This window comes from Hippoglossus stenolepis, chromosome 4 (genome assembly GCF_022539355.2).
Source record: "Hippoglossus stenolepis isolate QCI-W04-F060 chromosome 4, HSTE1.2, whole genome shotgun sequence".
Taxonomy (NCBI): domain Eukaryota; kingdom Metazoa; phylum Chordata; class Actinopteri; order Pleuronectiformes; family Pleuronectidae; genus Hippoglossus; species Hippoglossus stenolepis.
In genome coordinates, this window is record NC_061486.1 from 6,783,386 (window position 1) to 6,800,505 (window position 17,120).

Genomic DNA, 17,120 nt, shown 5'->3' on the forward strand with positions numbered 1-17,120 from the left:
TAAATTCAGCTGTGGTTAAAGAAACTCGAGTGTGCCCATGACTTTTAGTTGCTGGGTTTTTGCTCTCAGGTATTTGTTTCGTTTTTTTACCTGACACAATTTAATTAAAAATGTCTTACTTTTCCTTTCGGAAAGGAAATAAAGCATTGCCCTTGAGTTCCCTCAGGTTGAATGATGAGAGCTTGGATGAGTGGGCGAGGTGCAAGTATGTGTATGAGGGAATCAGCCACAGAAAGAGACACAGAGAAAGAGGAGGCATGTGATTGTGTTGGTGACTGACAACGGTCTTCTGTGGAATGAATAATGTTGTCCTGCGAGCTGTGGGAGTTGTGATGGCGAGATCGACGGCCATATGTCTACTGAAGTACTCGCTCGCAGAAAGATTAAAAAGCACCACAGGAGCTCTTTTTGGAACAAAATTGGTGTGTCGTTCAAATTCAACATCACATTTCACACACGTTCGGTAACTACACAACCGACGGCTAAGCCCTTTTATTTGTATTTACTCTAAGTTTTTGGATTCAAAATGTTTTTCTTCACGAGGGCAGAGTAACAAAAGCCGTGTTAGCAAAGACAGGTGCTCGGCAGGTCGAAGAGGAAAACAGGGAGAGGAGGAAAGAGTACGTCAGGGCCAGGGTGAGGTCACGGCCACACCTGCTGCAGTCTTTATGTGATTTACTACCCCGAGCCCTGACAACAGTCTGTGGAGTTCAAGGAGATCTGTAATGAGAAATTCCAGATCCAGGGAGCGAAGGCTTCAGTCGAGCCTCGCCTCCTCCCTCTGTCACTCCTGCACGCCCCCCCCCGCACATGCATCAGACACATCGAGTCCGAGCGACGCATCCGGCCAAGCACTGGCATCTGTCAAAATTAGCTTCCTGTCTTCCCTTAATATGGAAAAGCACCAACATCATCCCTTAAACACGGATGCACCTCATGATGTAAACTATGGAGTCATGAAACAAAAAACTTCATATTCAAATCATTGTATTTGCCCCCTAATATACTGATAAGTTGAAAATAAGTGAAATATCATTATTGAAACTGGTGTCTGGTTTCTTTCTGCGTAGCTTTTCTCTTTCTGCCGCAGCTGACCCAAAGGAAGGGGGCGATCATACCACAGCATTAATGCATCATCCGAAATCACTTCCTTTTGTCAGATGTGGCTGCGAGAGAGAAAATAGGGGTGGAGCTGAGGGTGTAGTAATGTGTTGAAAGGTTACGAAGGTAGACTCGGTAATTAGCCCCTGCAGGTCTGACATCATTAATCCATACCTTCTAATTAATGTGGGTTCTGGGATGCCAGGGGGACTCCACATTATTCAACTCTAAATATATAAACTGCCGGTGTGCCCCGGTGCCAAATCTCTCCGTGATCACCTCTGACACCTCCAGTATTTCACAGGCGGACCCCACCGGCTTTTTGTGTCACGTTGTAACAAATGAAATTTCTCATGCAATGGAATTCATCACAGCATTAGCATTCATCCGACTAGAACTGAGCGAGAGCGAAATATAGAAGGTTCCTGCGCTCTGATTATTTGATGTTAAGATTGAGGTGGTGCTTATATGAATATCACAAGGGTTTTTTTAGTAACACGTAGTTGAAATTGACCTTTTATTGTGCCCCACACTGCACATAATGAAGTATTTATCTGAACCACACTGAGTCAATGGGCAAGAGTCTCACCGCCAAACTGCACCACAGAGTCTAGAGAAGTGTATAAAAATAAGGCAGTAACTGGAAACTGCTTAGCATCCCTCCGCCACATCAATGGAACGAGAAAACGCTGCTCAGCTTTTCTTTCCCTGCTTCCTGGAAATACAGGATATGGTCATTGTTCTGTGGTGCAATTACAAGACCTGCAGAGAAAATAGTCCACTTTACGATAGATAACCACATCCACCCCCGGTGCATTTTATGAGCAGTGCTGTCACTCAGTTTATTCTATAGTCAGACGCCTTATGTTAACACGTCATTCAACTTCACAGAGATACAAGCGCGTGCTCACATTTTTGTCTTTGTTCCCCAGTGCTCACAGACAGACCGCCGCCCATTATTCGCCAAGGCCCGTCCAATCAGACGCTCGCGGTGGACAATGTGGCACTTTTGAAGTGCCAGGCATCGGGAGACCCCATCCCCTCTATCAGCTGGCTGAAGGACGGGGTCAGTCTGCTGGGAAAGGACCCGCGCATGTCTCTGCAGGAGCTGGGCAGCCTGCAGATCAAAAACATTAAGGTAGAGGACTCCATCGTTCTCTTGGTTCTTGTTTTGATGCAGATGTTAATTACCACTCTATTTTCCCTTAGTGGTCAATAGCGTGTATGTATCTTAATTTAAGATGTTTGTGTGATCTTCCAACACTAATGTATGCAACGTTTATAGGTTTAAGTGCAACTTTGATGAACAAGAGGTATCACAATACCTCAAAGATGAATTGGCAGCATTGATTTTTTTGTTAATTGTTTGACAGAGTCACTTAATGGCACGACAGCTACAGAAGGGCTCAGCTGGGCAGGGTGGGACGGACTCCAGCTGTAGCATAGAAACATAAATGCACTTAGAGAGATATACACATGTGTGTATACACGTACACACTTGGACCAGATTAGATTTAAAAGGCTCACATCTTCTTTTCCGCACTCTGAGGCCTCGGTGGAATATCTATTACGCTTGATAAAGCTGCCGACCACTGACATGTTATTTAATAAATGGAAGCAAGGCACAGGGACAAAAAACCAACAAACAACCAAAGTTCCCTAAGAGGGATGGAGAGTCAAGCCAGCTGTCATCGGTCCAGGGGGTTCCAGCAGCCCACCCTAAATTAATTAGCCTGGCTTTGTTGTGGTCGGCAGGACAGTGGAGAAACAAGGAGGGGGAGTGGAAAAGTGATGGAAGGGTGGTGAGTGGAAAATGGAATTCATTAGGAAATTAGTGTCAGCACTTTGAGGCACTCACATATGACACACAATTTGGCCGGCACAAGGCGAGCTCGTGAAGTCGCCCCATCACTTTAAGCGTTTCTGCGGAAGATCCCATATATGCAGTCATTGATCCTGCTCTCAGAGTGTGTGAAATGAAATTGTCCTTTCGCTGCAAAGTGTCATTAGATGAATCATTACGTTTTTTTGTGTGTGTGTGTGTATATGTTGGTTTTATTCATATATGTATGTGTATTCTGTGCATCAGCTCTCCGACTCTGGGATTTACACGTGTGTGGCCACCAGCTCCAGCGGTGAAACATCATGGAGTGCTTTCCTGGAAGTCAAAGGTACAAGACGGCTTCATGATTCCATGTATTTAAATACAGAACAAATAGATTTTTTTTTACAACTCGTCACCTGGTACTTTTTATGAGAGAAAGTGGGTTATTTATCTGTCTCCTCCTCTCCGTCCATTCAGAATCCGGTGGAGTGATTGTCGTGAAGAACCATGATGAGAATGAGCTTCCAGGTCCACCATCTAAACCTCAGGTCACTGACGTCACCAAGAACAGTGTGTCCTTGTCCTGGCAGCCTGGGCTGACTGGGGCTTCACCCGTCTCCTCCTATGTCATTGAAGCATTCAGGTTTGCTCACTTTAATTAGTAAATGCACTACAATGTACCACCTGAATGCCTTGGAAAATAGTGTGGAATAACCCCCCTCCTCTTCTGTTTGATTACAGTCAATCAGTGAGCAACAGCTGGCAAACGGTAGCAGATCACATCAAAACCACCCAGTTCACTGTCAAAGGTCTCCGTCCCAACACCATCTACCTGTTCATGGTCCGAGCCGTCAACAGCCAGGGCCTCAGTGATCCCAGCCCCATGTCGGATCCTGTCAGAACACAAGGTAGCTTACACTGGCATGAATATGGAAAGTAGTAGTGATGAACTGTGGTGATTGTCGTGTTTATGGAACACATGTATAGTTGTTTCAGGACCTGTAGTAATCACTTTGACTGTTGGTATGTGGCTCTCTTTTTCCTGAGTGTAATTTCTGTTTCCACTGATGGGGTAAGGTCATTGTGCACCTCTTCAAAGTGTGATACTTATCAGCCCCTCTCAGCAATTTGCTGTGAATAGCTCCACTGAATCACCGGACAATTTTGCAGAGGTCAAATTCTCCATCTGAGGCCAGCTCATTAAGGCTACACTTTAGCAATTATGTAAAATAACCATGTCTACTTCTGCAAGGCCTAACTGAGTTAGTGCTATCCCTGCTATGTTAATGATCATAACAGGGAAATATGACTGCCTGCAAACCCAAAGACGATTTGATTACTGCACCGGACAGACCACAGTCTCCAGATTACACTGATATGATAAGTCCCCCTGCAAAAGATATAATATAATAAAAAAAGCAACCCGTGGCCAAGCTCTGTCAAATACAAGCCAAGGGTGTGTTTAAAAAAAAGGAAAGTGGAGTCAGTGTGAATTGCTGAATATCTCTCTCATGCTGCGGTGAAGGTTTTGAGTTGATATATAGACGTGTTTATTGGCGATGGCGTGCATTGATGACAAATTGATTTTTCACTTCTTTCTAACTGTGTTTGGCCTGTCTCACCCAGTTAGTGGGGCCTGTGATTCATGACAGTGTTGGGTTGTTTCAATGGAGCTTTTTTTGGAAATATAATTTCCTCTTGGGAATTTTTTTGTTGTTGCTTTCCTTCAGTAAATAACTCAAAATGTGGTTTCCTTCAGCTGCACTCAGTATCTCATGCGCTGGAGTATTTTGAAATGGGAAATGGGAAATGAGCTGGAAAATAGTGTTTTATTTTCCATTTTCCATCCAAAATGTGTGGGAGTCTCGATTTCAGAGTTTGTTCATTGATATAGTTGTTTACAGAAAGGTCACACATCTAAGTAACTTCATGGACCCTGGTCCGTTTTCTTTTTCTCCAAACCAGACAAGTTCCTTAATACAAAATGTAATGAGGCTATTTTAATGCAGATGAAGTTGCTCCTTTTCAAATGAGGAACTGAGTGAACCATTTATTTTCTTTTGTGTGCATTTCTGTCTCGCTTTCTCACAGACATAAGTCCTCCAGCTCAGGGTGTCGACCACAGGCACGTGCAGAAAGAACTTGGCGAAGTCATAGTTCGGTTGCACAACCCGGTCGTTCTGAGTCCCACAACCATTCAGGTCACATGGACGGTAAGTGCAAGTTCTCATTTTGTGAATATAACTCTATTCAACTGATGCTACACCAAGAACATCATTCCTCTGTTCAAGCTCGAGTCTTCCCACTGGAAGAACCTACAATAGATACATGAAATCATTCGCTTTCTCTGGGTTTCTTGTCTCTGCTCTACTTTACATCTTTGATTTTTCCAAACTGAGTCATAAAGTCAAGGTAGTTGATGTTAACATCAGAATTCCTCTTTAAAACCAAGAATCTTCTCCTTGAGGCAACATTCTAGTCAGGTTGTTCCCCCGAAGCTTTGAAATATTGTAATTGGCGACTTAAAAGTAAACCGAACATCAAATGGTTGAAAATAGTTTCTTTGAACCACAGGGAACATTAAAAGAAATGTCAGAGACATCTGGTTGTTCATCAATCTTCCATGTGTCTTCATCTGCTTCCCTCTTAAATCAAAGACTTGCACAGATAAATTAGCTTGAAATTGTAATTCAACTGTATTTTGTGGAAGTGTTTTTTTTTCCCGCCTTGAAGCGACGCATTAATCTTCTTTTCAAAAACAATACAAACACACATCTGCTGTTCCACCATACATGCACACATATACACAAGAATCAGCAATGTCTCAAAATTTGGCAGGTTTATTAAATGTGAAAAATGAACAGCTACAGCCTCGTCTAATTTTTTTTATTTAATTGTATGGTAATGAGGATAAAAAGGCTATTTATATTCCTCAAAGCTCAGGCATTCATACAAACTACGTGCTTGTTTGTTCTGATAAATCACTCAGATGCAGGTGTTTACAGTGCACAGCCCTCACTTAGTGGCACGGGGAGCCGGATTCCATTTTCAAATGAACCACATTAGCACTTTTCCTGGAGACATGTTTATTGACCCCTGTAATAAGTCTCCCCCCTGGACTTGGTGACAAATTTAATGCTGAAGCATTTCTTTATGATTGTAATGTACAATCAACACGAAACATGGCTACATAATCAATCAGGGGCCCTTTCTGCAAACAGAGGGGCCACTCTCAGAGAGCTTTTATATTCCCAAATCATTCCATTAATAAAAGTCCTGCACTAAGCAGGGAATCCATTTTGCTGATTTACTCAGGCTACACTTGCGGAAAAAAAACAGCTGCTTAATATCCCACTTGAAAGCCCTGCTCACTTTTTCTACTGTTAACAAGCCATTACAATGAGTTGTGCACCCACTCCTCTTCTGCATAAATTCAAATTTTCTGTCTAGCTAAATGGCCCAAGTTTTAGGGGAGGGGTCCTCTGCGGATTGCAGGGGGGCTATCACACTTCCAGTCCCTCCATCTTTTCTATGGGACAGATCTTTTGTTATCACCTCTGCTGCGTATTCCCCTCATGTCCCCGGGGTGTCTGTATTTGCTGCTGCATGACATTCGCGTACTCACAGCCCTTATTAGATGTGGTGAAGCCTGATTTCCAGTGTCACCAGTTAGTGTTTATATTACACGTGAGACATGAATATGTCCTTTAAGGCGGAATTACAGAAAGTCTTTGTAATGGAGGAGGGAACCCTTGCTTTGGGGTAGGAGCTGTGTGTACGAGGTAGTGGCAGGGTGTTAATTGAGCTAAATGTGTCATAGCTGGTGATAAAAGGCCCATTAAACCAGTAACAGCCTCTTAAGAGTCGTGAATGTGATCCAGTGAGCAAAATATCCTATTGTTTAATCTAGTGGCGGTCTCAGGTAATGTCAACCAATCTCCTCCAATCAGCTCTTTTCTTTTTGCAATGGAATACAGACCTAATGTTTTACCGTTCACTTTCTCAGGTGGATCGTCAGTCCCAGTTTATCCAGGGTTACAGAGTTCTGTACAGGCAAACATCAGGACTGCCTTCGCCAGGACCCTGGCAGACCCAGGATGTGAAGGTCCCTTCTGAGCGCAGCGTCATCCTCTCCGCACTCAAAAAAGGAATCGTGTACGAGATCAAGGTTCGGCCTTATTTCAACGAGTTTCAAGGCATGGACAGTGAATCCAGGACGGCACGGACGACTGAAGAAGGTACGAAGAGAGAGAACTTGCTGAGCAGTCAAACTGTGGTGTGTCTGCACAAATACAGGGTGGGGGGGTAATGACCCAACAGGTTGCTTTAATGTGTCTCATGATATCACATTCGATTCTGAGAACTGAGGGTGGATGGTATATGTGAGGATGCATGTGTGTGGATGTTCCTGCTTGTCTGTCTGACCTTCCTGCTGTGCTTTTTTCTAATGATTGGTGGTGTTAGTGCCAACCTTCCTCTAATCCATCACCCAGCAGCCACGGGCTGAGCTGTGATTGGACACAACACACACTTCCTCTCGCGAAGATGATCTGTCGCCCCAAAGCTTGATTCATACAGACTCTGACAAGGCCACAGAACAGTGTGGGCACAAAAAACGCTCACACAAACTGGTCAGTATTTGAATGAATTATCTCTGTCAAAGCGGAAATGCAGCCATTGGCATTGCACCATTACCTTTCCTCAACCTTCAAGTCTAATGAAATTAAATCTGGGATTTGATCTGAAGTAAAGACGCACTGTCCCACTACCGCACAAACACAGGCTCCTTGTGCTGGAGACAAAGCCCCTCTTGCCACAACGTATCCAGGCGTGCGTGTACAAGAGACAGTTCACATCCTGTCGGGGTGACAGACCCATTTATTTTCCACTTCTCAAAGAGACCCTATCTCCTGTGGCCAGCCAGTGTACCCGCTACTGTAGTGGAACTGCCATCACATTACAACTGTCCCCAACACACACGCCCACACTAAGACATGTATACAGTAAACCCATACATACCGACACACCTCCTCTCCCCGAGGCCTCCAGAACCTGCACGTCACAGCTATTACCAATGCTGATAACACTCTGCGCTCATGCTCTATCTGCATCCCAGTCCCCCAGAGAGCTCGGCCACTTTCTATTTCTGTCACAGGCCTGCTGCTGCACCCGGTCAGCTGAGATAGCTGATACAGCGTCAGCAGCGAGGCTTTTGGCTCCTCGGAGACCTTGGGACTACTGAGAAGGGAAGTTAGACGGATAAGAGGAGAAGTCTAGTTCAGAGGGTGATTAAAACTTGTTCGATACCTAACGCAATTAGAGAATCCCCAGAACGGGTCCAGGCGGATTCTCAGGGCTCAAATGCTGTGCCCGTCCAAGGCGTCTCTCTCATTCTTTTTCACCCAATGTCTCACTTCCCCTCTGGACAGTCCTGTCGTGACTGATGCTTTAGATGAACTCTGTCTTCCCTCGGATTCCGACTGAATGATTGTCTAAGAATTTACTTTAGATTCCCATCAAATATGCAAGATGATGCGTATTTACGTCAAAGAAAAATCACATTTTTCACATATTGTAATTTCTAGTGGGCTAATCCATAATGATGGAAGGTCCACATCTTTCCTCCCACACTACCCACTGTTTTACATTAGCTGTTGGCTTCTCTGTCTGGTTATGGTATGAAGTTATTCCTTCCTTCATGCAGCATAGCACTGTGTGTGCATGAGAGACAGGGGGTCACATTCCTGCCTGCCATACATCACACCACTAATGGCTCTATTAGCACAGCCTCTGAGGACGCTAATGAAAAATGTGTATTGTTTAGTGCAAATATGCACGATAATAAGCTGCTAAATCATTCATAGCATTAACTTTGAACGACATTGTCGCTGATGGCTGCCACGCACCATTCCACCACTTTGTCACCTGGATGTAATTCAGCGGTGGAGAGCCCTGAGCACGACGGTTGATCAGATGCTCCCTTGGTAGATTGTTTCTAATCTGGCCAAGGTGCTGGGTTCATCATTGGACCCATTCGTCTTCCGCCGTGCCAGGGCTCTCTGGCTCTCTGGGGGACTGTGTGGCCAATCGCACTGAGGGATGAGCACAGATTTACAGGGTGACACGTGCCATTTTGGATGGAGGCGAGGTGAGGGAGAGGCAGCTCAGGAGTAATTGACCTGTCAGTATTCTGCTGTGGTGCCGCTCCCCTGCCAGCCACTGCGGAAATGAGAAAACATTATTTTTAAAACGTTATTTCCAGTTGGGCCAACTGTTATTTATTTTTTCCTCCGTCACCCCTTGTGGGGTCAGAAGATTGTTGCCATCAGAATAACAACAGAGTGAGGTTTATGAAAGCTTGGACTTGTCTTGTTTCTATACGCTCTCCGTTTGTCTGTGGATAGAACTGATTCATTTAGATGAGCCCCGCTGTGAAGCGTCTGTCTTATCCTTACCTACTGGCTTTAGTTTCCTCTGGCTGATCGATGGAATCTGTCAATATGTTTACTGAGACCATGTTTCCTTCCCCTAAAATGTTTTTTTTCCATATTCCCCTCTTGTCTGCGCTTCATCCTATAAGCCCGTTGACCTACGTGCTACCATGGCTCGGTTAATACTGGAGTCTTAGCCTTTCTGAGAGCTCTTGCCTGACTGTGCCAGGATGTCATTCCACAAATCAATACCAGTATTCTTTGTGCAGCTCCACCACCCCAGAGCAGAGGGTGAGATATTAAATCATAGTGAAACGTTAAGGATCGGCTGCAGCCATGTCAGACCTGCCCTGGTCCTCATGCAAATCCCTCTTTTAATGAGACGTCTTGACAGCCTTCAGGCACCTGGGCCATCCCCAAAGAATAACATTCCTTGGAAAAGTGTGTGTGCGCTTGTGCGTGTGTCTGATTGTATGTCTGTGCATATTTCTGAGCTCTAACATATTCAGATGTAAAATACTACTGTGCATCCCAATTAAATACTCCGCTGCCTGAACTGTAAAATAGTACATTTGATGGTTGACCTGGTTATCTTGTGTTTCCACTTTTAGCTCCCAGTGCTCCTCCTCAGCAGGTAACAGTCCTGACTGTGGGAAACCAGAACAGCACTTCCATTAGCATCTCCTGGGACCCCCCTCCATCAGACCACCAGAACGGCCTCATACAAGAGTACAAGGTTTGTCCCCCTAGCAAGTCAGCGTGGACTTTTTCATTTCAATCACACAGAGCCAAATGGAATCAACTGCAAATCTGTTTTCTCCCTCTCCGCTCTAGATCTGGTGTTTGGGCAACGAGACACGTTTCCATGTAAATAAGACCGTGGACGCAGCCATTCGCTCTGTGGTGGTGGGTGGGCTGCAGGTGGGAGTGGTGTACCGAGTGGAAGTGGCTGCCAGCACAAGCGCGGGGGTTGGAGTGAAGAGCGAACCTCAGTCTATCATCATCGGTAAGACTGATTGTTATAAAGCATTCAAAACTTTTTAACTTCCGATCTGTTTTTCCCCATGATGCCATCAGTGTGCACATAAAACAACACTGTATTCCAGTGTGACAGGAGGAGTTCAACAGAAGAGAAGACGGTCTTAATATTTTCATCTAACACCAGGAATTACCAAATTGATATTATTCTTATAATACCACTATTTTGAAATGTGGCGTGACCACGTGTGATTTATGTGGAGCCGGGGCAGATTGTGCCTGATTTGACCCATAACTGATGGCTTGGCCTGCAGCATGTTCTTATTTCCCCAGTGTCACTCACATAATCCATCTCCCAGAGCAGAGCCCCAAGTCTGCAGTTAGAATATGTTGTGTGTTTGCGATTGGGTAGTGTTCATGTGGTCACACAGTAATACGATAAAGAGCTTTTGTGCATCTTTACACGCGTGCACATTTAATATTTAGGTTTTTTTGTCACGAGTGTGTTTTTGTTCCTGTTATGAGGGAACATTTGTTTGTGCTCTGTGTCTCACCGGGCTCCAAGACATAGTGTCAAGCAGACAAGTCAGGGTGAGCTTGCGATTGGAGATCAATACAGACCAGGATCCTCTCTTCTCATTTCACATGGTGTGTTTTACCGGCAATAGAGTGAATTAGGGGCTGAGCTAAGCAAACAACCTGCTCATCTGGGGGTTTGTTATAAGCTTTTAGGCTTTGTCTTTTTCAGTCTGCACATTATATTTCACTGCACATCCTGTAGATCCTGTCCTGCTCCCTTTGTCAATATCTCTTGCTGAAATTCATCAGACCTACTTCCTTTGAGCTTAATCTAGCCCTAACCCTGCCTTGATGCATCTGTAGGTGTTATTTTCCACGGAGTGAAAAAGTGCAACACTCTCAGGGCCTTTCGGCATTATACGGGCAGCTGTCTTAACTTTCACCTTGGAGCAGCAGCTCATGCACAGCAGCATTGTTATTTCCTGTTTCCCTCCAGTAGCTATCCGCCCAGCATCACATTAACGCCTCCTGTTTTTCCCCTGTGCCCTCAGGTAAGGAGTTTCGGGACGTGATTATACACGGAAACCGGAACAACAGCATCACGGAGCAGATCACTGATGTGGTGAAGCAGCCTGCTTTTATCGCGGGTATCGGCGGGGCCTGCTGGGTCATCCTCATGGGCTTCAGCATCTGGCTGTACTGGAGGAGAAAGAAGAGGAAGGGCCTGAGCAACTACGCAGGTCAGACTGATCATAGTCACCTATGCAAATTGCCGCCGACATTCTGCTCTCCTGCCTCAGCAAACAATGGGAAATTGGTCCACCACTCAACAAATAATTATGTTTTTCTCTATCAAAGCATGAATATTTTACCACCACATTAACATCTCGCAGTCTTAATCAGCGCAGATATAATGGAATAATGTAGAAGCTGCTAGCGGTGAGGTTGAGATGGCTGTGGTGTGTGAAAGCTCAACAGGGAGACATATGTCAGCGTGAATCATATCCACAGGGCTACACTTCTTGACAAATCCACCCACGGTGTTGGTTAATAGCCCAGGGTGGTCGAGCTGAGTGGGCAGACTGGACTCTCTGCTGGTCGCTGAAGCCGGAGGTCGTCCAGCTCTCCTCCCACACACTGACCCTGACATCTTACTTGAGCGACCCCCCAGTCAATACTAGCAACCACCAAGTCCACATGCACTGCCAAGGGTTCAAGATTTAATTAGAGAACAGAAAATGGTAATGAGCTGACGCATTTATGTTGTGTGTGTATGTGTCTGTGCAGCATAATATTCTAACATTAGTTCTTCTCTTATTAACAAGCAGAACTTCCATAGAAGCACACATTTATGTCTCTATTTTTTTTACTAACAATGAAAGAGTATGTCCAGTGTCGGAGTTTGCTTGGTTAATTTGTTTTTTTCATTTCTGTTTGTTACATGTGTGTTTTCTTTGGTTTGTGCCACCATCTCTACACCTCTTTAGCCTCTGAGCTGGCTGCTTTCCTGCCTGACGCTCTGCACACGGGGTGACAATGTGGTCTTCCACTGTCTGACCCCCCCGGGGCCTCTCGACTTGGCCCCGGCCCCGGTGTGCAGACAACCCCTAAAGCTCTGCTTATCTCTGCAGGCTTTTAACGCACAACTTCTCTGTCTTCTTGTTTTGCAGTTCAGTCCTTCACCTTCACCCCTGCAGGTACTGTTCATTTGTCCCGTCTCCTCACCCCAGATCCATCTTCCGCCCGCTTATAGTATATGTGCTTGGATTGTCAGACTGATGGTCATGGCTAATGCAAAAAAATCCAAACCATATACTAATGAAGGATTTTTAAACCCGGCAGAGAAACAAATTTCAGTCAAATGAATCCACATTTGTTATTGGCCATGACCAGGGCCCCGCAAACTTCAATTCTTATCCCCGCCCAACTTTCCGCCTGATTTACATGTTGTGTTGTATTTGTGTGTATGTTTGCTTATGAATGAAGTGTCATCTTGTCTAGTGCATCTTCCTTTTTTTCCCCTCTAGAATCATCGAATCATTGTCCATCTAACAGATCTATTTCTGTAGGTGTCATTTAGGCAGCTCGGTGGTCGATTTGATTGTTTCCCCTCTGTTTACTTGTGATCTTGTGACAAAGGAATGTCACCTACTACTGAACGTAATGGCAAAGAACAGCCACTCTGAACGATGTCCTGTCACCAGCTGTTCTAAGCTTAATGAAGTAGCACCTACAATGCACAAATCATTCTATCTGTGGATCAAGTCAATGGCTCCCGATCAAAGATAATGTGTTTTCAAGTGCATTGAGTTTAACAAAATACAAGACATTGAGGATTAAATTCAAATGATTCCTTTGTTCTGTATAATATTAGTGGAACCGCAGTACACAGGGTCAGGGGTCAGCACATTCTTCCTTCTGTTCCCTGGACTTTCTAACCATCACTAACAAATGACATGTTTGTTGACGTTTGTGTTATGTAGTCCCCATGGAAATGATTCTAGCCTTTCTAACACTATAACAACAGATATTTGAACATTAAAATGTGAGATAAACTTCACGTTAACTCACTAAAGTATAAGAGATAAAACAGTTGTCAAGGTGATATTTAGAACCTGAGCCACAGCACGGCTGAGGAGTCGCTCAGTGCTGCTCTTCTCTATATTGACAATTAGTTGATATATCGAGAGTGTCCTGTTTGAGCCTCCTGTCAGTGCAGGAGAGGTAAATCACGACACTGTTGTGGCGCGCAGCCAGCAGGAAAGAGATTTGATGGAATTTTTATACGCTGATTATGTCCACCCCCCCCTTAATGCTTATTAAAGGGGATTAATCTGTATTCATATTGGAGAAAGTGCTTATCTGGAAGACAGAGGCGAGAAGCACAGCTGTGCCGCCATGTCACTCTGGCTAACATAAAAGTATTCCACAGCAGCCTAGAAATGTGCCTGAGCGCAGATAGGGACTTCAGAGGCCTCCCCGCTGCCGAGTCTCCCCTCGCCGCCACCTCCTTCTCCTGTCAGTCCTCTCTGAGGCGACGGAGAATTCTCCAACGCAAGTTTGTTGGTGGTGGAACAAAGACGAATGGCTTTAGCGATGACTAAATAAAGAAACCCAAGTCTGCCTCAAGCTGTCAAAGCTGCGTTGTATTCACACAAACTTGCAATGTTTGTTTTATCTCAGTAAAACTATTGTTAGCAGTAAGCATTTTAATTCCGGTTGCTTGTATGCAGTTGCTTAAATCTGAATGCAGTAAATAAACCCCTAAACTGTTTTGACATGCTTGTTAGACAAATTTTGAATTGTGTTTTCCTTGCTTAGAACTCGGAGGAAATTGGATTAAATAAGCCTAGGTTGTGTTGATGATGCATTAAAATGTCCTGTTAGCAGCCTCTGTAATCTATTGTGGGAGTTTCCTCTCCCTGTCATCCGCATTACAGCGTCACCCACAGAAAAGCCCCCTCTCTCTCGCCCGTGCCCGGGCTTGTTGTGGAATCAACCTGAATGAAACAGAAAAGGGAGGAGGAATGCCGCCTCCTCTCTTTAATCTCCATCTGTGGAGCACATGAGCCAAATTACTAACAGCTCTCCGTCTCTCTCTTGAGTAACCCCCCCCCCCAACCCTCTCTTTCCCTCTCATCGGTATGAGGTGGTTTCCAAAACTCTTGCTGCTCCTCCGTGTTCCCTGTGATCCATTGAAGTTCTTAACACGCTCAGAACTCTCGGTGCTGCTTTGTCATCGTGTTTGTTGAACGGAGATAAAATGGATCTTTCAAATGCCGTCGCTCACTTTGAGCCACGGAGTTTCGCAAACCGCCGTCAAAGAGCGGCCCTTGTTATCAGTACATCGCTGTAATGGAGCAGGTCACGTGCATGGATTCTGGGGAGCCCCTGCAAGCTGGAGCATCAGCAACTCAGCCATCGCACTTCCAGATAGAAAATCCAACGTGATTAATGAGCCCTCTGCCTTTTCTAATCATTTTTTGGCTGAGAATTTAATCTCAAATCTGATAATAACTCAGCAGCAAAACAAGAAAGATGAAATGAGTTTTCCCTCTCATCAGGCATCTTGTCCTTGAGGAACACATGACGTCTCCACTTAATGCAAAGCAATATGCAGTCCTCATCTTTGCACTTTCTTTTTTTTAATTTTCATGAAAGGCATTGGATGCAGAGGGACAACCGCAGCCCTTAGTGAAAGCATTATCTCTCCAGCTGTGTTAGAAAAGTGAACAGATGAATACATAGCTGCTGAAACACATGGGAAACAGGACAATACTGAAAGTGCCATGTGTCTTACTTATGGAAATAAATCCTGCTTGTTTATTGTGAATACTAGAAAACTTAATATCTGGTGTTGTCTTTTTTTCCCCCCTTCCCCCCTTTCTTTCTTTCTTTCCGTTCTGTCATCAGTGACCTTCCAGAGAGTCGATGGCGGCCTGATGAGCAATGGAAGGTGAGTGTCCATCCAGAAACAAAAACCACAACACCAAACCAGACCATCAATATTTGAGCAAAAACAAATCTTCCCATCATTACCATCTTTACATGCCTTTACGCACTTCCTCCACAGTCATGCATCACGTCCACCGCGAGCTGCTCTCGATCCTAACGCTGATAAACGACTGATAGATTGATAGATAACCGATACCTGTTTGTGTGCCGACCACGCAAACCGGCGTGCAAATCTACGTTTCTACCACATCTCCATCCATGCATCGACGGATGAACTCGTAAATCTCCTCCACAGAATTAACAGAAACAATTTAAGCAGAGAGTGTTTTTATTTTGTCATTTATCTTCGGCTGCCGGCTACAGGCAGCCCAGGAGCCCTCTGGAGTGATAAATTTGCCTGTCACCTTGCGTGGGCGGCTGGGATCTGAGCACATGTAATAATGTAAAAATAATTACCCAGGGGAGAGGTGCGTGTGCAGGTACCCCACTTGCACCCCCGTATAGCCTGTTCCATCTCAGTGTGTGTTAGTGAAAGAGAGAGAGGGGCACATCTCAATGACACCAGTTACTGAGCCTTTGTGGGTATTCAAGAGACTCCCTTGAGAATCTTGTGCTTCCGCCTATCTACTGCTCATCACACCTGACTAGGTAAAACCTGCTGGACTCGAACCCTCGACGAGACACCGCCGACTAAATCTGACCCCGTGTGTCTCTGGGCTTCTGGGAATGTGTGCGCTCTGCAGTCTGGCTGCGGCATTTCTGTATTCATGCTTTTTATTTTTAACCCCCCTTTTACTCCGTGCATATGACTGGATGCCACAATGGACAATTTTTGCCTGTATTGTTCTGCGAGCTGCCAGCAAGCTCTCAATGAATTAGCCACGCCACTCGTCGTTGCCTTTTTCTCATCTACGTTCTGCTGCAGTGTTTTTTTCCTTCAATTTTCCACATAAGTGCTTCTGATTCTTAGTCCAGCGAATAGGATTTGAAATGTCTGTATTTGCGCTGCTCTGTATTTGTCATATCTTTAGTCAGCAGCAGCGACTGCCACAATTTTTCACAGCCCCGGAATAGGATGCAGTCTGGAGCACTTATTCCAACGCGAGCGTCTGATCCGTTAGTCACTCTAGTGCCATCGAATCCCAGATGTTGCAACTTCCCCATCTGCCCTGAGAGTGAAAATATGTAGCACAGTATCAGAGGCAAAATGTGTTCATTTGTTACATGAAATGTTCATTGCATTAATTAGACAATAGCAAATGAAGCTGCGTCTGTTTCCAGTTTCTCATTGGCTCTTGCCAAATTGCCCTGACTGAACAATTACACTTAATCGATCACAAAATAAATGATTCATGGAAGATGAATAGGCTGCAGATCGGTAGGTCTGGACCATTTGATTTTGGCTGCTCAATTGAAATTGATAAAAGCCGATATGGGCTCATTCGTTATCCCCCTGCCAATAGGGAGATGGTAATTAGGAGGTAGTAATAACTTCCTATCTCGGCACTGATCAATATTTTAGCAAAGCACATTCGCTCATATAGGCAGAGTGAACAGGTTTCACTGACACTGTTGCTATGGAGATTTCTTTTACAATCCGGGCTCCGAATGCTAAATGACAGCACGTTGCCTGAGAGTTCATCTAGAAAACTAATCCAGGTTTCTCATTGCTTTTAGTGTTAGCTAATGTCTAGACTTTTAATCCAAGTTCCATTCACTAGTCCGCGGGACCATAAACACCTGATTTATGAAGTTGCTTTGGAATTAATGCCTCTCACTTGGCTTATTTATGGGAAGCTCAGTGTCGGGGT

The 17,120-nt window shown here is 44.8% G+C and overlaps 1 protein-coding gene across 6 annotated transcripts in view; it reads left to right on the plus strand.

The window, feature by feature from the left end:
* Positions 1–17,120, plus strand: part of robo2 (roundabout, axon guidance receptor, homolog 2 (Drosophila)) — a 259,592-nt gene that overhangs the window by 220,304 nt on the left and 22,168 nt on the right. For 4 of the 6 annotated variants that reach the window (XM_035154976.2, XM_035154983.2, XM_035154978.2 and 1 more), the window contains 11 exons: positions 2,034–2,239; positions 3,191–3,272; positions 3,404–3,569; positions 3,668–3,834; positions 5,018–5,139; positions 6,933–7,164; positions 9,969–10,093; positions 10,192–10,363; positions 11,406–11,594; positions 12,525–12,551; positions 15,268–15,310. In XM_035154976.2, the coding sequence (XP_035010867.1) occupies positions 2,034–2,239; positions 3,191–3,272; positions 3,404–3,569; positions 3,668–3,834; positions 5,018–5,139; positions 6,933–7,164; positions 9,969–10,093; positions 10,192–10,363; positions 11,406–11,594; positions 12,525–12,551; positions 15,268–15,310 (1,531 nt within the window). The remainder of the gene's footprint in view (positions 1–2,033; positions 2,240–3,190; positions 3,273–3,403; positions 3,570–3,667; positions 3,835–5,017; positions 5,140–6,932; positions 7,165–9,968; positions 10,094–10,191; positions 10,364–11,405; positions 11,595–12,524; positions 12,552–15,267; positions 15,311–17,120) is intronic. The other 2 variants (XM_035154979.2, XM_035154981.2) reach the window with 1 other exon arrangement.